Here is a 20,281-nt window from a genome sequence, read left to right as displayed (position 1 = left end):
CTTCATGCTGAAATGCAGATGTTTTGAAATAAGGACCACCAACATGTTGTTGATTTAGTATTTTCATTGTTTTTCCAGGAACTCTCTAATTTAGCAGGCCTACCACATTTAAAAGATTTGAGTCTGAATGATCCTCAGTATGACCCCAACCCTATTTGTCTTCTCTGTAATTATGCTACCCATGTGCTGTATCATATGCCTCGGCTTCAAAGGTTGGATACATATGATGTGTCTCAAAAACAAATCAAGGTCCTGGCAGAGGTAAGGATAAGATTTTCATGACATAGCTATGCCAGCAATATTTATGATCTCTTTTTTCCTCTTTATCTCTCAGTTTTTGGTAACACACCTCCACTGCCCAACATCTGTCTTTCAGCCAACAAAATTGAAGCGCTTATGTCAAAACTAATACCGTGCAATGTTGCCAGCTTTTGTGATTTTTATCATGATTCTCTCAATATCTGGTGATTGATTATGAAAGAATCTCAGCGTTAATTAAAAAAAGTAAGTTTCTACTTCACATGAGAAGAAAAACTTGAAACCTAAAGGCTCAAAACCTGAGTGCAAATAAAACTAGCCCAATCTTTATTATTAGTTTTAAAATCTCGTGATCTTGGGAGGCCCAACTCATGCTTGGGGTTCGCATTATTGGCCACCTTTCTTTGTTGGTGAGAGGCAGTGTTGTTGTATTGAAGGAAGCCATTCCCTCCATTTGAAAACTGATTGCAAGGCCTTTTAAAATATATTTTTCATTATTTAAAGGCTCTATTACAGACTGCAAAGACTACAGAATACTTATCTAAAGGCAAAGAGATTACAGTTCATAGAATAGTAATAACTACAGGAAAGTTAACTGAAAATCAAGCATGACATTGTTTTAAAACATAAAAAAATCTTACTAGTATTCTCATATACAGTTTCCGTTTATTCATATTTTATATTTTTAAAAGCATTCTTCAACAATAATATTTTAACTGGAAGACAATCCAATGTGCAATATGTAGGCTTGGAAGGATTATATTTTTATTGGTAAATGTAAATTATACTATACACACACACTGAAAAATATTTCCATTGATGATTATAAAAAATTACAGATAGACAAAATTGGAAAAATGCTGCTTGAGGAACTTAGTTTGATTTAAGGAACTTATTTTGTGTATTTTGACATGATGTTGACCACTTGTGTTTTAATGGTTATAAAGCTTTAACTTTTTTTGAATCTCAGCATATTTCATTAAATAATTGTCTGACCCCCACTATTGTCTGCAACTGAGAAACTGTAAATTGATAAAAATAGAAAAAATGCTTACGGTTGAAATCAGTTGAAATCATAAGGTAAAAATCAAATTCTGCTAAGCCTAGCAGTATACAATACCTAGAGCGTCTGATTTTTAGTTGTAACCAATAAACACTGATAAAACATCCCTGATACTACAAAAATGAAATCAGTGTTTATCCAATAAACATTGGGAAAACACTAGACATGGTTAATTATATCTAAGGGCTTGACTACATGGAGCAGATGTGGACTACAGGGTGTGATTTCTAAAATGCACAAACATGTTGTGCATTAGTTGATCCATGTTGACCCTGTTGGTGCACACTAAAGATTCCCTAATGTGCATTAATGTAGTGCTGATTGAAACACTACATTTAAGTGGACTGGAACATCACAAAGAGATTGAAAACAAACCCCCCAAAATGAAATGAATGAAGCCCTTACAACACCATAAAAATCTAGTATACAATTCCTGAAGTAATCATTTAAAATTTAATGTCACAAGGTTGCTGAATTGTTAGAAAACAGCCTGTATGAACAGTTATATTTTGCTAACGTTATTCTGACAAATGTTTCCTGTTTTCCTGACACTTGAAGGCTACAGTGATGAAAAAGATAATGTACTATAACATGCGTGTAAAGAGTGTTCATAGGCAGCTCAATGAGGAGCTTGAAAAGCTAAAAGAAAGAAAATGCAAACTGCAGAAACTGCCAGAAGATCGAATAAAATTGTTCAGCTGCAACATAAAACATGTAAGTTTAAATAGTCAAATATATCAAGAAAACAATGCATCCTTTGAAAGAAATTTTAATGTGTACCTTGGGAGGAGATATGAGTTTGGATGAAGAAATCATTTTAGGTATATTTGGCTAAATCCTGCCTTCAGTTATACCCATTTGGGTTGGACAATGTAACTGAGTGTAGAATATAGCCCAAAGTTCTTAGGGGCTGATCAATTGATTGAAGTCAATGGAAAACTTACCTTACCCCTACCCCCTTGTGTTTATTTAAATACCTACGCTATATTTAAAAGCAATTACTTGTGCTGCAGTTTCAGTAAGCCTCCACAGGCTGTGCTCATATTGCAGTGTTCTAATTTTAAGGCTTAAATGTTATCTTCCTGTTCTTTTAAATACAGTATAAGCAATAAGATAATGGATGAGATTCTATTCTCAGCTACACCAATGCAATCCCAAATAATCCTAAACAGTAAAGCATTTTGTTTTACAGTCTACGCTCTTTTTTTTATGTTCATACTAAATCTTTAAGATGTACCTTGAATTAGCTATTTTAAAATATACCTATTTAAAAATAATCCAGAGGTTTGCTTCTTACATATATCTAAATCTTTCAAGTATTTTGATTGGGGATCTGCACACTTACACTGCGCAGAAAGGAATATTCAGAATACCAGTTTTGTTGATGCTCTTAGGGAAAGTGGACTAAGATGTATCTGAGTTGTGTAATTTTATGGAAATGTTACTTTTGGGAGCTAAATCCTTCCCTACTGTTACAATGGAATAAGAGGTAGGTTATTCTCTTACTCTCACACATCTTGGTAGTTAAAGTTGTTACTCTGAATTGCATCCTCCAGCTCTGTTTTCCATACAGAGGCTTGAGTCTGCTATCATGGTTGAATAACCTAAAAGCTTTAAACCATAGCTGAAGAGTGTAGAAGAGTTATGTGACTGATATAATCAAACATGGTAGACCTGGTTGTAAATTTCCCAGAACAAGATTTTCAAACTTGGGTGCCAAAAGTCAAGGCTCTTAAATCCATATATAGGTACCTACAGAAATGGCCTGATTTTAAAAAGTGTTATGGATGTGTCACAGGGTTCACTTACCAGTGCAATATCTTCTTTTGGCCATCACATGGATTAGCTCTGCTAGCTGGTGTGCCATCTCCTGGTGATGCCTCATCTATCATCATCACCCCCTGCAGATCCACCTCCATCCAAGTACTGCAGGGTCCTCTTCCTGATTCAGCCATCCGGCCATGTCACTGTTCATGGTTTTCCCCCTTCCAGGAGGGAGGTGGGGTTGGGGGGAGGGATATCTCAGTTCTAGAGTCGAGCCACTTCCCCAGTGATGAGTGGTGGGGACCCAAGCCCACCCTCTACTCTGGCTCCCAGCCCAGGGACCCTTTAGCTAATACCTCCTGCTACCTCTCCTTAACTTCTCACGACTTTGGGCTCCCTGCAGCAACCAGCTGCCTCTGGCCCTGCAGTTTTTATATGGATCTGCTGGATCAAACACCCTTGCTCTGCCCCACCTCTGTGACCCTGCCCTTCTCTGAGGTCCCACCCCCGCTCGCTCTATCTCCTCCCGCTTCCTCTGTCAGTCGCTCTCCCCCACCCTCACTCACTTGCTCATTTTCACTGGGCTGGCTGAGGGAGTTGGGGTGTGGGAGGGGGTGAGGGTTAGGCTGGGGGTGTGGGCTCCAGGGTGAAGCCAGGAATGAGGAGTTCAGGGTGCAGGAGGGGGCTCCGGGCTGAGGCAGTGGGGAGGGAAGTAGTGGGGGAGGACTCTGGCTGGGGGTTCAGACTCTGGTGTGGGGCTGGGATTAGGGATTTGGGGTGCAGGAGGGGCTCCAGGCTGGGGTGTTGGAGCTGAGGTGCCCAAAGTATGGGAGGGGGCTCCATGCTGAGGCAAGGGGTTGGAGAGTGGGAGGGGGTATGGGCTTTGGGATGGGCGTGCAGGTTCTGAGGTGGAGTCAGAAATGAGGGGTTTGGGTGCAGGAGTGGGCTCTGTGCTATGCCAGGGAGTTGGGGTGGGGGAGGCTCCAGCTGTGAGTGTAGGCTCTGGGGTGGGGCTGGGGATATGGGGTTTTGGGTGCAGGAGGGTGCTTCGGGCTGGGGCTGAGGGGTTTGGAGGGCAGGAGGGGTATCGGGGCAGGGAGCTGAGGTGCGGGAGGGGGTGTGGGGTGCAGGCTTTGGGAGGGAGTTTGGGTGTGGGACGGAGATCAGGGTGGGAGCAGGGGTTAGGGCGTGGGAGAAGGTGAGGGGTGCAGGCGCTAGGCAGTGCTTACCTGCTGGAAGCAGTGGCATGTACCCCTTCCGGCTCCTGCACAGAGGCATGGCCAGGCATTTCTGTGTGCTGCCCCATTCACAGGTGTCGCCCCCTGCAGCACTTGGGGGTGGGGGCAGCACATGGAGCCCCCTGGCTGCTCCTATACCTAGGAGATGGAGCAGGGACATGCTGCTGCTTTTGGGAGCTGTGCAGAGGCACAGCAAGCAGGGAGCCTGCCTTAGCCCTGCTGTCCCGCTGACTGGACCTGCCAAGGCCCCTTTTTGACCAGGCTTTCTGGTTGAAAACCAGACACCTGGCAACTCTATGTAAAATGTATTTACCTAAATCTCAGTTGTAGTACTGCTCAAAAGAAATCTTGGATTGCAATAGCAAAGGAGTTGTATGTCAACATTGTAGTGCTAAGGGTTCAATCCTGGACAGGTAGTGGGAGGGATGAGAGCCCGGCCTTATCGAAATCAATGAGACCAAGATTTCACCCTGGGCGTTTTAGAAAAGTCAGTGAGTCTGCTCAGGTCAGAGCTGAGCTATTTGTCACCTTGGTCAGTAATGGAGCAGTGTAACCCTGGCTTCACTTCTGCTGAAGTATTGACTTTATTTTCCCAAGGTGATGGCTACTGAGCACCTCATTACTATGCTGTCGAGCTGAGGTTGGCTCCTTTGTTCCAGAGAAAACCTGTCCTAATTTTTTCAACCCGCACCCTTCTCGGTGCTGAGCACCTATGACAAAGAACGTGTGGATGCACATGCTAGCTCAAAGTGCAGAGCATGGTTTATCTTTTAATATAACATGCAGTTGTTGTCTGTACCTCTGCTGAGCATATCCCCTCTGCACCTTTCTCTATGCACTGCAGTTTCAAGCCCTAAGTGGGGAAACTTGTACAGTGCCTGCCTTCACCATGCCTAACTTTAGATCGTGCTGATAGTCTTTCATTTTCATGAATATCCAATTCATATAAAAAACTCATAGCCATGACAATATAAGGGGATAAAGGTCCGTGGCAGCTGAAGATATCCCAGGAAGCAAAAAGAAAAATAAATTCAAATTTAAACACAGTAGTCAATCAGGAAATCATTATTTCATATTCTTGATCATAATATAAGCTACTACAGGCCATAGGAGTGTACATGTTTTTACTTGTTTCAAGTTTGTCACGTTTTTAAGTAACTTGTTACAAATCGCAGAATTATTTCGCTAAATAAACAAGAAAATTCAATTGTCAAGATAAAATCAAGAAAATTGTTGTTTTATTAAATTAGTTTTCTGGTAAATATTTTAATCGTCAGTTTATAGTTTATAGTTAGAAGATTTATCTTCTGTGAAAAACAAATAATGTAATTTTGTACCGTAACTTAACTTCACCTGTTGCCTTTGAATCTTGGTGCATTCTTTTTAACAGCTGGAACGTGAACTGACAGAGCTGCAGACATCAGGCAAAATACAGAATAACAAATCTATTAAAAGTAAAAGGCTGGAAATTGAAAAATCAATTGACGATAATGAGAACACAGATGAAATCAGTGAGGAGTCAAGTCTTGAAAATAAGTTCTTTCTGAAATTAGAAGCCCTGAGGGAAAGGATAACATTCTGGAACAGAAAACTAGATGAGTATGTTTTAATGATTGGATAAGAGCTGCAATTTGAAATATGTATACATTCCAACTCATTGAGGTGGGCTTGGTAATTAAAGGGACTGATAGGATTTGGAGCCTGTGTTACATTTATTTCAACTGAGGACAAAACTGATAGTAGTATTCCAAAAGTCATTAATTTTATAATATAGTTTGGGAGAGAGAGTTCTGCCCAGAGGACTGGAAGAAAGATGTATTTTATAAAATATCAAAGAAAGGCAACTTAAGGGTGTGTGATAACTGGCAAGGAAAAAACTACTTTAGAACACGGAGAAGTGTTCTGTAGTATACTATTGAACAGAATTAACTTGGGCATAGATGAAGTACTGAAATAATAAGCAAGCAGGCTTTAGGTTAAAGAAAATGTGTAGATCCCATCTTTACCCTGAGATGATTGATTAACAAAGGGCTTGCCTACAGATTAGTCTTTAACTTCATAGATTTCACCAAAACTTTCACCTGCATTCATGGAGAATCACTATGGAAGATCTTGGAACAATATGGGCTTCCTTGAAAGGTAATGTCACTGGTCGAGATGCCATGTGAACGTTCAAACTGCTGCATAAGGACAGAAAATGAGGAGACTTATTAGTTTGATATTACTGGCGTGCAGCAGGGTTGCATCATCTTTTCTGCATTCTGATGGATTAGGTGATGAAAAAAGCAACATCGAAGGGAGATACAGGACATATGTGGAGTAAAAGAAAATTTCAAGCTCTTTACTTTACAGGTGATACTGAAATTTGGCAAATGCTAGAAGCCCACAACAGGAAATTTAATGCATTCAGTCTTCTTGGTGAGAATACTTGGTGTTCGCTTGTGGGATAAAGTAACACATGCTGATGTTTTACAAAGGACTGGCCAACAGACTGCAGAGACTGTGATTCAAGAAAGAAGGCTGAAGTGGTTAGGATATAATAGAAATAAAATAAATGATAAAAGTCATTAAAATGGCTGTTAACTACTCTATGTGAACTGAGTTGCTGGATTCAGTCTATTTCCTAGTAGTCAGGTGTCCTTATTTAAAAAAAAAAAAGACTAGCAGTCTCAAAGATAGGACAAGAATTGAACAAAAATGGCTGGAACCAAAACATTTTTTTAGCCATGTAGGACTAGTGAATGGAAAAGTTTACAGGTCTTAAACATGTATTGGTCCAGCAAAATACCTTGGCAAGTCAAGAGGTATTTGTCAAATCTTAAAAATTCATGCCAGTCTGATTACCACTGGAATTCCAACATAACTTTAGCAACTGCTTTTTCTTGACATTCTTTAGTTAGAGATGAGTGCTTAATGGGTGAAATTCATGCCTGAGCAAAAGACCAGCACAAGATCTATGCATGGCACAACCCCTCAAAATAGGCCTTAAGTGAGACTGAAGTGGTGCTATAGGCTTATGTGAGGCCTTTGCACAGGGATGAATTTCATCCTCTAAAATTTGGAAGCTGATATTCCAAGCTTTGAGATGCTAATAAAGCATTGAATTTCTAGTTCAAGGGATTCTTCAGATGGTTGGTACTAAAATCATATTAGAATTCAAGTGGGAAAATAAGTAATGAGAGTTAACTGTTTTTTTTTTTAATCTGATATCTCACGATTTACTAAGTTTAGAAAGGAATGTTTGTTACCAAGGAAAGTTTGGATTGCTAGCTTAATAGTAGAAAGCATTTTATTATATTCTATGGTGTTTTACAGGACAATAGTCCTTAGGCCTATCATTGATCCTTCAGTTTAGCCAGCGCTTGCCTTATGTGCTTTGGTGTCTTGGGCTACTAAAGGCTTAGTTTGCTCTCACCCCATCCCAGGGTGCAATGAAAACTGGGTTGACAAAGAATTCTGTGGGCATCAGACCTAAAAGAGAACCAGATCATACCAGGTTTTTTAACTGGTGAGCCGGAGTTCATTTCCAGAGGGAGAGTCCTAGATTCCTGTCAGTGAGGAGGGAGAAGATGCATGCACACTTCTACTGTGTCAGTTCAGTAATGGAACAATTGAAGGAGTTGGGGTGGGGGGGGTTTGAACATATCGCAACCTAAAATGTCCTGAGTAGCCACCTATATCAAGCCTGTGCCATAAGTCACCCCTGGAGCTACCAGTGCACAGTTTGCGGCTGCACTTCAGACTAGCATCATTTTCAGTACTTCAGAGAAACTAAACCTCTCTTTTACTCCTACAGATGATCCCTCAAATTAATGTTGGGGGTGGAGTGAGGGAAGCTTGCCTGAAGATGCCTGTGCTGTAGCTGTCTTGTTGATCACTACAGGACCTCACTCTTCAGTGCTGTAAAGCCAGCACCATTCACAAACATCCAATTCACTTTTATAATTTTTAAGAAAAATAAATGGAAAGAATAACGAATGTGGCTCCATTTTCTTATACTTCGAACAAATCATCAAAAGCCATCTCAATCCCGATTTTTTTTTTCTGAATTTGACATAAAAAAGCAAGATGAATTTTGTGCCTGTCCTTACCATTTATTATATTCCCACCAAAATTTACCATGTTGTTTTTGTTGCAGAATTGAGAAAATTTACCAGATGGAAGTTAAAAAAAAGAAGAAAAGCAATAGCTTAGTAGTGCAGTTTTTGCTGACTGAATTGGAAACAGTGGGCAACACTCGCTTTGAAGAAGGCTCACCAAGTGATTCTTGGTAAAGTTATTTTAGACATTACATTTTAAACCCGATTTCTGCAGCCCAATGCCACCCACAGTTCTTGATATCTGGTCTGCTCTCTTCTCTCTGCAGCTCATGGAGGCAGATCAGAGTTTTGAAATGGCATGGTTTGACCATGCCCACATTGCTCCTGCTTGCTCCCAGTTTCTCTGCCTCCATGGCTGCCTGTGGAAGGTGGCAGCTTTTATAGCTCACTTCCTCCTCCACATTTGAACAAGGTAGTAGACAATGCTGCAAAATCTAACAGTCCCTCCTGATGTCACACCATGCCTTTGAGAAAGAGTACAGACTGGGCATCACACAAAGGCATTCTTTTCGGACCTCATCCTTAAAGAAATACCAGTAAAGAGACAGCAGGCTCACCAGCTGAAAGCTGTGGAACCATGGCTTGGGAAGAAAACCCCTGCTCCTAAAGCCTCTTTATGACAAAGACCACGTATGTTTCCCCCTAGAATGGAAGTTTGGAGGTAGGATTTCCCAGTTCCTGGAGCAATGGGTTGCTTTGACTATGGACTAGACAGTCAGGGATATTCCCCTGAGTTATGGGTGCCACCCCATCTGTTTTTCATCCAGTCCCTCATCTCAAATGACCCAGTAAAGCACAGTCTAAGCTAGAACAAGATTTCTCACCTTCTGAGTATGGGAGTGATATAGAGCATTCCCTCACAGGAAAGGGTTCTCAGGGTCTGCTCCATTTTCTCTATCATTTAGAACAGCGGTTTTCAAACTGTGGGTCAGGACCCTGTTTAATGGGGTTGCCAAAATCATTAGACTTGCTGGGGATGAAGCAGAAGCCAGAGCCCCACCGCCCAGGGCTTCAGCCCTGAATGGTGGGGCTTGGGTGACAGCCCCCTGTCCTGGGACAGAAGACCTTGAGCCTTGTCTTTGGTCTGCCCTCCAGGGAACATACAGTAATTTTTGTTGTTAGAAGGGTGTTGTGGTGCAATGAAGTTTGACAGCCCCTGACTTAGGTGCATACAGGAGGAATCTGAGCAATTCTAGATCTCAGAAGGCTCAACAAATGGATGAAGAAAATGAAGTTCTGGCTGAAAACCTTGACTTCCATAGTGTCATCCCTGTCCCAGAGGGATTTTCTGTCTTTTGTGGATCTCACAGATGCATACCTACACATCCTAGTCAGACCATGCCATCACAGGTTCCTAATGTTTGCCTACAGCAGAAAGCATTATCAATATCAGGCCTCCTACTATGCTTACCCTCAGTCCCCAGGTCTTTACAAAGATTTGGTGATAATCATAGCCAGACTCAGGTGGGAGAGCTACCTAAACCCTTTCCTGGAAGACATTTTTATCAGAGCGCCATCCCCCCATAATGGCACAAACAGCTGTTTCTGACTTTGACTCTCCTGCGGATGCATGGTTTTATTATCAACATCCAGAAAAACACCTTGATTCCATCCACCCAAATAACTTACTTGGGAGTGGACATAGACACCTCGATAGCAAGGATATGTCCATTTCTAGAGAAGTTCCAGAAGAGTCAAGACCTCACTGCACTGTTTTGGAACTGCAAGAGGCCACTATTGCAGGGTGAGCCTTCAACTGCTAGGGCCTCCTAATAGGGATCATCCCATGGACACAGTCACTCATCAGGCACCTTCAGGGCTTCATCTTAAAGGTCTTGGACCCCTCCCTTTAATACATGAAAGATCAAATGAGGATCCTGCACAGGTGATCAATTCCTTAAAGTGGTGATCAGCTCAGGGCATTCCTTATGCCTCCCACCTCCCCTGATCCCCACAAATGACTTCAACCTAGAGAGCTGGGGAACATATCTAGGGTCCCAAACAGCTCAAAGCTTCTGCAACCTGGAGGAAAGGACCCACAGCATAAAACCCCTATAACTAAGACCAATCAAGCTGGTGCTACGAAGGTTTCAGTCCAGGCTAGAGGGGAACCTCTTGCTGATTTAGTCAGACAACAAGACCACAGTCACATATGTGAACAACTGAGAAGGAATAAGAACCCCAGTACTATGTGCTGAAGTTATGCAAGTTTTACATCTTGGGAATAACTCATCTGGAAGCAAGCAGAAGCTGAGAGGGACCTGGCCAGTTCACATGGCTTCTAAACTTTGATCTGCCTCCATGAGTTGAGAGCAGCTAAGATGTGGGAGATGCGGCTAGCAGAAGGGAAATTATTGATAAATTTTCTGTTCTTACCATTCAGAGTTAGTGAATTTTAACAATCCCTCTGACCCCACTCCACCCCCCCAAAAAAACCAGTTAATACATTGTGACTTGAAATTCTCTGAAGGAAGTGTTTTCTTCAGATACACATGTAGGGTCAAATCTGGCCTTGGCCTAAGCAAGCATCACTCTCATTGACATTCATTGGGAGTAGTACCTGCTTATGATATGGTGGTTAAATTCATGACCCCGGCTTTGTATGGGAGAACAACATAGGAGCTTAGAGAGGAATGGAATCAGTACCTATGGGCAGAGCATGGTGTGGGCACACAGCCCTTCTATAAATGCTATTCACAGATAGAGCAGGAGCAGTGAACCCTCTGGACTCCTATACAGAAGTTTGTGACCTTTGGTTCTGCCCATTTCCATGTCTCTCTACCCTGCCTTATATGAAACTAACACAGAGCCCATCAGTGCTGCATGCAGGGAATGCATAGTCACCCTGCTCACCTTCAGGGAAAAGTGCAAGCAACTCTAATATAGACTTATAGAATAATGGGCTTGTGGAAGAATTACTTCCTAACCCTCTTTTGTTGTTTATTGCCTTATGTCCTGAAGTATACAATTTTATCACCTATTTATTGTGGTATATAAGCTATAATTAACCATCAGTACACTTCAAAGCACTTTACAAAAGAGGTAAATGTATTGATTCCCCATTTTACCGATGGGGAAACCAAGCCACAGAGAGAGGAAGTGATTGTCCAAGGTCATCCAGCAGACCAATGGCAGAGCTGGGAATAGACCCCATCGCTGCTCTGTCCACTGAGCCACACCACCCTCTCAGAAAAATGCAAAAGAGTTCTTTCTCTTGCTCTGGTACCAGAGATATTATTTAAAATGCAGAGAGCGCTCAAAATGAAAAAAGGCATTTGTTCTATAAAACACATTCTTCAAAAGAAATTCAATAATTTTTAAAAAGGTAAAGTAGTCCATTATTTAATAAAATGTTCCAGTAGCTATCATCATGACTATCAAAGAGTATATAAATATTTTGGAAAAAAATAGATATTTTGGGTGAGGGGTCATTGTATATCTAAAACTGAAATGTGACTGTTTTTTATAATTTGTTCAATAGTTATTTTAATTAACATGCACTCCGTTGATGCCTGATGTAAAGGTATAAAATGTCTAAGGATTCCATTCACTTTTAGGTAAGTTCTTTGGACCAAATGCAACGCCAGAGGTTTGGGGGCTCATCCTGGCCTCAGTGAAGTCAACTGAAGCTTTGCCATTCATTTCAATGGGAGCTGTGTTGGGTCCATAGTGATACTTAGGCACAGTAGAAGATAAATATTCCACTATTCAAGACTTTGATGCCCCTGTAGACTAATTATTAGTTCTCTTTTTTATTTTATTTCACGTCCCGGAAATTCTATATAAAATAAGATAGTCAATAAAATTGGAATATGGAAGTCTGAAATGACAAATAGCTGTTTTAACTACTGGGGCAGCAGTGACAGCGAGCTCCTGGATAGCTTTACTACTTGCTGTAAAGAAGTATTAAAGGTTATTTACATGGTCTCAGTATAAATAACCTTGGCGCTTTGTTGAGGGGAGATGCAAATTTAGGTTGGTATTATTTCAAGGACAGTTTTCTGCTTGAGTACTCCAAGCTTGTCCACCTCAGCTGTGCCTTTCTCTTATGTTCAGACACGTCTGCTAGAGTGCTGCAGGTTGCGATGTGCTCAGAGGTTCTCTCTGTACTTTCCGTACAAACAGCGTTCTTTGTTAGTACTGTCATTTTATATAATTAATGAATTTATTTTAAAGATGCTTTTTCAAGCCAAGGATTTTTAATATTGACAAGGAGAAATGCTAAATGAGTCCAATGTTTGAATCAGAGTCTTAGCACAGAGTCCTTTAGAGAAAGAGCAGTGTTTTTATTCATTGCAAGTTGATCTGCATTTGTTTGCAGGAGCGCCACCAGCTTTTTTGCCACCCTAGGCGGCAGAAGGTCCCGCCCCCAAAATGCCGTCCTCCGTGGGCGGTGGAAGGTCTGGCCGCCGCGGTCACCACCCCCCAAATGTTAGCGCCCTAGGTCGCCTAATGGTTTGCACTGGCCCTGGTTGGTTGTCTTTTTTTTTTTTTTCTAGAAAAATGTCCTCTGATTATTGAAAAGAGTATTTGTTTTTCAATTTGGTTTTCTCAGCTTTTGGGAAGCCACTATGTTTCCAGAATGGACTTCTTTTAAGAACTGTATTTTAGCTGTCTATCGAAGCTGTTGATATGACCCCTATTACTGTAGTATCGGAGCACCTCACAGTCTTTAATGTATTTATCTTCACAACACTCCTGTACAGCATGGAAGTGCCATTATTCCAGTTTGCTGGTGGAGAACTGAGGCTCAGTGATTGCCCAAGGTCACACAGGAAGGCTGTAGGAGAGTAGGGAAATGGTCTCTGGTCTCCTGGGTCCGAGGTTCATGTCCTTACTGCTGGATCGTCGTTCCTCTTTTAACCGTGCTCACTTTATGCAAGTAGTCCCATACAGCCTAAAGCTGTGGCCATAACCATGCGTGGAGGACTTTATGAAATCTGCGATGCAACATGGTATCCTAGAGGCAGGAGAGAAATGTGGTGGATCACAAACTCATTAACGTTAGTGTTTTCTGCCGAATGTAATCTGTAATGTTCATAATGAGGTAACACAAGGTCATCCGTCTCTAGTTGAAGGAGAGAATTTCTAAAAGTATAAAAGAAAGAGAAACTACCCCAAAATACCACTTATAGTATTTTTCTTTCCCTTCATTTGAAAACAGAAGAAAAATCAGGTTCTGGTTGCAAAAAAAATAAAATAAAATAAACATTTTCTTCTTGCTTTCCGTTGTTCATTCCTGGACACAGGTTTAATTCCTGCTATGATTTAATTCTGTCACGATTTTGTGCCTGGGACTTCAAAGCATATGGTATTACAGGAGTGAAAATAAATCGCATCATCCGAGTGCACAACCGTATTCTGAGGATGATATTTGAAGAGAAGTTTCAACTGTTTTTGGATAAAGAAGTTTTAAGTGAAACGGAGTGAGTAGATGATTTTTAAGGACAATTTAGTGAAACAGTTACATGGGAAGCAATATGAACTTAATGATTTTAAGTGATAGATATGTTTTACAAAGCAATACATAAACTAGCATAAGGCTGTGAATTCAGTTTAAAGATGTGAATGGCCAGATTTTTTTTTTAAAGGAAAGCCAGAGAGAGAGAGAGAGAGAGAGAGAGTGCAAAAAGAGGACAAAATACATGCATTATGCAACTGTATTGAACACACATCTCAGTAGTGTACATGCAGATACTTGGTTGCATTATTCAGCCAGTGGATTTGTATGCTCGAGTGCCGGTGTGTCCAAATTTCTTATGTGGATTTCAGCCTTTACTTTAGAAAGTTTTGGCTATTATAGTTATTCATTCCACTGCCTTCTAACAAGAAGGTTTAAGACCCTGATACTATAATGAGCTCTGTGCAGGCATTGGGTCCAGATGAGCCTCACCAATGCCAAATAGAGGGGAATGATTACGTGTCCAAGCAGCTTGCAGGAGTGGGAGCTTAATTACTGGAAAGAAGAGTTTCTAAAGTGGGATTTTTTTTAATATATGCTCTTTAATTTAAGTTTTGACAGTTTTCAGAGTAATGTATACAAGACGTATGGTAATTAGTCTTAAAATATACAACCGTCTACAGTATAGGAAGGGTCAGAAGAAAAGGGATAATTGAGGAGATGGTATTAAATCTTACATTACAAATGGAAACTAAAGATTGGTTTATGCAGAAGTTCCCTGCAGGGTGCATAATATAACTGACAAATGAGTTCACTGGGAGTTCTGTGTGTGGCATGAAAGCAGGATCAGGCACTGAAGCTTTAAAAATTAACAATGATTCTTCCTCTAGTGATTGTCCATATGCATTCCACTTCTGGTGCACATGCTGCAAGGTAGGATTATTTTAGCTAACAAGTATCCATTGGGGCAGTGCCTGCTGTCTGAATGCCCTTGTGCCCACCCATACCTCAGTTTGTTCTTGCTGCCCATGGCTGGGAGATGGAATTCCTGCAGTCTCCTCTTCTGTGTACAGTGTGTGACATCACTGGTGTTTTGTGTGTGTGTGTAAATCAGTTAGATAGTGATCTTGTATAATGTAGTGGTTGACTATCTATGGGATAGAGAGAAAAAATTTTTTATTAGTGCTAGGGAGCTTCCTGGTATCGAGATTTAGCCATTAGGGCTGAAATGAAGTCCATGGAGTTCAGAACTTGCCTCTCCTGTGATATGACTGTTCTGCTTAATGATGGATGTTTTAAGTGCCTTTTTTGTTTTGGAGAGGAGTATATTGCTGATAGATGCTCATTCTGTGGCTCCTTCTCCAAGAGAATTCAGAAACTGAGAGAGGTCCGTCTTAAACTTTTCTCCTGGAGTGCTCAACAAGATTCTCAGAGTCCGAGAAAAAGGGCCTATTGGGCCTCAGCAGGCTTCCTCCATCAGTGTGCTTATGATCTGTGGCTCAGCTCCAAGTTCCCAGGCTCACTCTTCAGAGAAACTTCTATCTACTGAGACTGGTAGAGTTGCTAAGCCCTCCCCCACCTAGTCATTTGAAAGGGATAAGAAGGGACATGGTTCCCAGATTGAGTACCAGTGTAGCTCACCCTCCTGGGTCCTAGTAAAAGGAGGCATGGATCACAGAATCGTGGAATATCAGCATTGGAAGGGACCTCAGGAGGTCATCTAGTCCAACCCCAAACTCAGAATTGGACCAATCCCCAACTAAATCATCCCAGCCAGGGCTTCATCAAGCCTGACCTTAAAAATCTCTAAGGAAGGAGATTCCACCACCTCCCTAGCTAACCCATTTCAGTGCTTTATCATCCTCCTCGTGAAAAAGTTTTTCCTGATATCCAACCTAAACCTCCCCCACTGCAACTTGAGACCCTTACTTCTTGTTCTGTCTTCTGGTACCACTGAGAACAGTCTAGATCCATCCTCTTTGGAACCCCCTTTCAGGTAGTTGAAAGCAGCTATCAAATCCCCCCCTCATACTTCTCTTCTGCAGACTAAATAATCCCAGTTCCCTCAGCCTCTCTTCATAAGTCATGTGCCGCAGCCCCCTGATCTTTTTTTTTTGCCCTCTGCTGGACTCTTTCCATTTTTTCCACATCCTCCTTGTAGCGTGGGGCCCAAAACTGGACACAGTACTCCAGATGAGGCCTCACCAATGCCGAATAGAGGGGAATGATCACATCCCTCGATCTGTTGGCAGTGCCCCTACTTTACAGTCAAATATGCCGTTTTAGATCTCCTCAGACTCTTGTCAGCTCAGCCCCCAATAGTATTACCTGACTTACCCAATGTAATCTCTCAGAATGAAGGTCAGATCCTACCATGGACCCAGCATTTTTGCATCTAAGAGCATGGAAGCTGGCTGGTTAACTACCATCAACAGGAGCTGAATAGCTGATGTCCAAAATACACTGGTGCACAGCAGAAAGGATTCTACTAGACTGACATATGCAGGAAAATGGGAGATGCTCTGTTTGAACAGCAGAGTGCCACCTGTCTTCTAAAGAAGACTCAGTCCAGAACAGCAGGAATCATGTGCTGTCCCTATGCTTCCAGAACCATACATCAGCTTCATAAGAATTCATTTAGCATCTATATCAGTTCACCATCCTCCTGTCCAGGATCACACCATATTTTCCCACCCTACGGTTAAGTTCCTCATGCCCTTTATTCATGTGCTTCCTCCAGTTTGGGAGCTCCCTCTTTCCTGTGACCTAGTCTTAGCGGGGTTAATGGGACCTCCTTTTGAGCCCCTAGAACCTTTCTCTCTATATCATCCATCTTTTAAAATGGATTTTTTAGTTGTTGGGTAAGAGAAATTCAGGCCCTCATGGATGGTGCATCTTACACGCTGTTACATAAAGACACAGTGATCCTTAGGTCTCACGCACAGTTTTTACTGAAGGTTGTTTCAGATGATCATCTGAATCACATGAATCACCAACCAGTTTTCTTTCCCAAGCCTCACTCCAACTAAGAGAAGCGAAGTTGCATGCCCTTGATGTGGTTAGGATTCTTTCATATTACCTTGACAGAACAAAACCCTTCAGGAGTTTCCCAAGACTGTTCGTAGCAGTTGTTGATAGGGTAAAAGGTCAGGCAGTGCATACCCGGAGACTGTCTAAATGCATGTCTAATTGTATTAGATCATACTATGAGTTAGCTAGACTAGAGCCACCCAGGCAGGTTAGAGCCCACTCCACCAGGACTCAGGCACTTTTATGTTTATAGTATGAAAAGCATATCAGTTTCAGAAATTTGCAGGACAGCTATCTGTAGATCAGTCCTTGATTTCACACACACTTCCTTAGCTGAGGCCTCAGGATGCCTATTTTGGCAAAGCTGTCATACAGTCATGATCCTGATTGTGAGGTTGCTACCTGCCAGTCACCAGAAGTGGAGTCCATATGGACAATCACTCAACGAGGAAAGAACGATTATTTCTCTTATGGAAACTGGTTCTTTGAGATGATTTGTCCGCATGGATTCCATTATCCACTCTTCTTCCCAGCTACTACAGTAATCTTGCCAAGGACCTCCAGCAAAGAGAAGGAAGTAAGAACTTGATATTTGAAATACAAAAAAAAAACAAAAAATAGATTTTTTTGAGGGGGCACAGGAAATGGAGACCACCCTTATGCATTAAAGGACGAAAACACTTGTTTTAGCATGCATTTGATCTTTAGTGTTCACCAGATATTGCACACTGAATATCAACATTATTTGTATTTCTTACATAAGTGGAAGTCGTCTTAATTGCAATCCAGCTAATTCTTAGTGAACATTTTACAACAAACATGCTCTGCTTAGGCTGCATATTATTGTTGCAACAGAAGCACTGAAATATTTTCCTGCTTCTTATTGTTAAGAAACTACAGGAAGATGCTGGAATGTCTCTTCTATGTATTTGACCCAGACTTGCCAGTTAAGAAAAAGCAACTGCTGCAAGTGCTTGAGGATGGGTTCCAGGCAATGGAAGAGCACAAGGTGAGATAAAATCTGCACAGAAGAGTGTTTGTTTATTACTTAGTAGTTGGTAGCCCAGCTCAGAAAGGCCTAATTGGTGCTGCTCTACCTTCCCTTCTTCTTTCATCTCTTCTTATCATTTTGTCCCACTCATCTTTCCCCTCTTTTTCTGCGTTTATTCTTGTCCTTCCTCCTGTTGTCTCCACTTTCTTCTTTGCTTTTCCCCTCCCTGGCACAGGAATAATCAGTGCTTTGCTACTTCTTTTCAACTCGCGTTTCACACCTTCCCTGTTTCTTCTCTGCCCTCTCCCTCCCTTTCGGTTGCACAGCTTCTGTCCTTGTTCATCACGAATCCTCAGTTGGGAGGCAGTCCAACGTTGTTCGTAGAAGCTTCAGGACCAAGTCTTGCCCTTCAGCCCAGGCCCCCAGATTTTCTGCCTCCAGCAGTGTAACAAGTTAGCAGTTTAGTTTCTCCCAACCAGATTGTTTTATAATTTAATTTTTATTTTGTTTTTTTGCAGCAGTGATTTATAATCTTTCTTCCTCCTCCTCTCTCCCAGATTGGGTATTTGACAGCATGGAGACTTCAGAGCCTCAGCTATAGCTATTTAGATTAAAGGTGTTTCACATGCTTAGTAAGGAAAGCCCACGTGGTGGTAAAAAGTCATCATCTCTGGGTATAATCCTTGCTTGGAGTGAGACACCTGCCATTCTATCCTGGTCAAACCCTTGATGTGATTTGTGACTTGATGGCTACGAGGGTGTTACACCCACAAATAGCAATCAATCATCCTAAACAGATCTTGTGCATCCAAACTTACAGGTGAGGAGCTACTTGGGGAAACTGAGATAAATTAGTAGCTGAGACAGCAGAGAGGCCTCAACTCTCACTGTCGAAGCCAGCATAGCAATCCATTGGTCACTACCAACACCAAGAGTATTCAAGAAAGAACAATTCCTTTAGCAGAGGGAAAATCTAGGGTAGAAGTTTCCCTACATTTTTCTCCAAACCAACCAAAGAACATTTGTGTATGAGAAGTCACAATCCTTTATAAAACTCTTCATTCAGATCCACCCTCCATGCTAAGAAATAGCTGGTAGTACTTACAGCAAGGCACAGGTCGCAAGTTTTGCTTCTAGACAATTCCAATCAGTGGCCTGTCCAGAGAAACGGTACCATTTGTAATTGGACAGCTGCTGGACAGGATTCCTACTCACTAGTTCTTCACAGTTAAGAAGAGCTTTTGAATCCAATGCAGAAAATTGCTCACTCATGGGGGAAAAAATAATTTAAAAAAAAAAAAGCCTGGCTCTGGCCACGCTTTTACCATCATTGAAAAGATTTCCAAAGACCCAAAAAATCATTGCACTAGTCATTTCCTGACAGAGGTCATCTGTAGCAATTTTCTGCAATGAACAGGATTGTTGGTAGAATGCGTTGGCTTCATCCCTCAACTTTTCTCAAAATGCACCTGAAGAAATTCATTCTGGAATGTGGAACCACACACCTGCTACAATGCAAAATTAGGTGTCATTCTCAGATCACATCCAAATATCTCCTTGTGGGCAGGTCAGTACAAACAACATGTTGAAAGCCAACACAATTTGCACACTAGACCCTTGCATACTCACTAAGGAAGTAAGCCGTTCAGGTTGAGGAATGTACTTGGAAGACAAATTTCCAAAATCTCAGCAAAATCTTAGTTCACTGTGACAGCTGTCAGTAGTGTGTCTGAACAACCTCCCTACCCAAAACCTAAAAACGTGGCCGCATGGGATCAGATCAGTGGTCCATCAAGTCCAGTATGACAGTGGTCAGTACCAGCTACTTCAGAAGAAGGTGCAAGAAACCACATCACAGGCAATTTTCTCTCTCATGGTGGAAATCTCCCTATTAGAGGATGGTTTATGATTGAGGCATGAGTGTTTGTCCCTTCCAAAATCGGGGAGTAACAAGAGGTCAAATGTAAGTAATGTTGTGAGAAGAGAAGAATCTGCCATCTTTCAAGATAGTTCACATAAAGAATATAGAAAAGAGGAAAAGGGAGAGTTGAAGTCATTCTTCTAATCCTTCACTGGCCCAGAAGGCATTTTAGACTTGCTAGATAGTTAAGGAACCCACATTGCATCTACAGAAAAGGCCCGACCTCTTGAAGCAAGTACCCCTTTCATTCAGACCAGGAACACCTACAGTTACCAGCCTGGGCATCCTAAGAAAAGTGTAGTTCAGCATGGATGCTCCGTTGGTCTCTGATACAGTATCCAGATAAAACTCAACCAGGAAATTTTATTAATTGACCTGGTCAAATTTATGTTTCATGTGCAAGGTGAAACAGAAGGCTCTTTGGGCAGGGACTTCCTCTTTCTACAGTGCGACTGCTTTGCGGCCCAGTTCTCTGGATGCTACTATAATACAAATATATAATAATAATTACAAAG

General features: G+C 41.7%; 1 protein-coding gene across 6 annotated transcripts in view; it reads left to right on the top strand.

Moving 5' to 3' along the window:
- LRRC9 (leucine rich repeat containing 9) overlaps positions 1 to 20,281 on the top strand; it is an 81,926-nt gene that overhangs the window by 11,636 nt on the left and 50,009 nt on the right. For all 6 annotated transcript variants that reach the window (XM_050952512.1, XM_050952509.1, XM_050952510.1 and 3 more), the window contains 6 exons: positions 79 to 261; positions 1,880 to 2,035; positions 5,714 to 5,922; positions 8,462 to 8,593; positions 13,673 to 13,849; positions 17,746 to 17,863. In XM_050952512.1, coding sequence (XP_050808469.1) covers positions 79 to 261; positions 1,880 to 2,035; positions 5,714 to 5,922; positions 8,462 to 8,593; positions 13,673 to 13,849; positions 17,746 to 17,863 — 975 coding nt within the window. The remainder of the gene's footprint in view (positions 1 to 78; positions 262 to 1,879; positions 2,036 to 5,713; positions 5,923 to 8,461; positions 8,594 to 13,672; positions 13,850 to 17,745; positions 17,864 to 20,281) is intronic.

This window comes from Gopherus flavomarginatus, chromosome 5 (genome assembly GCF_025201925.1).
Source record: "Gopherus flavomarginatus isolate rGopFla2 chromosome 5, rGopFla2.mat.asm, whole genome shotgun sequence".
Classification (NCBI taxonomy): Eukaryota; Metazoa; Chordata; order Testudines; family Testudinidae; genus Gopherus; species Gopherus flavomarginatus.
The sequence above is the reverse complement of the archived record's forward strand: the minus strand, read 5'-3'. Positions and strand labels throughout refer to the sequence as shown.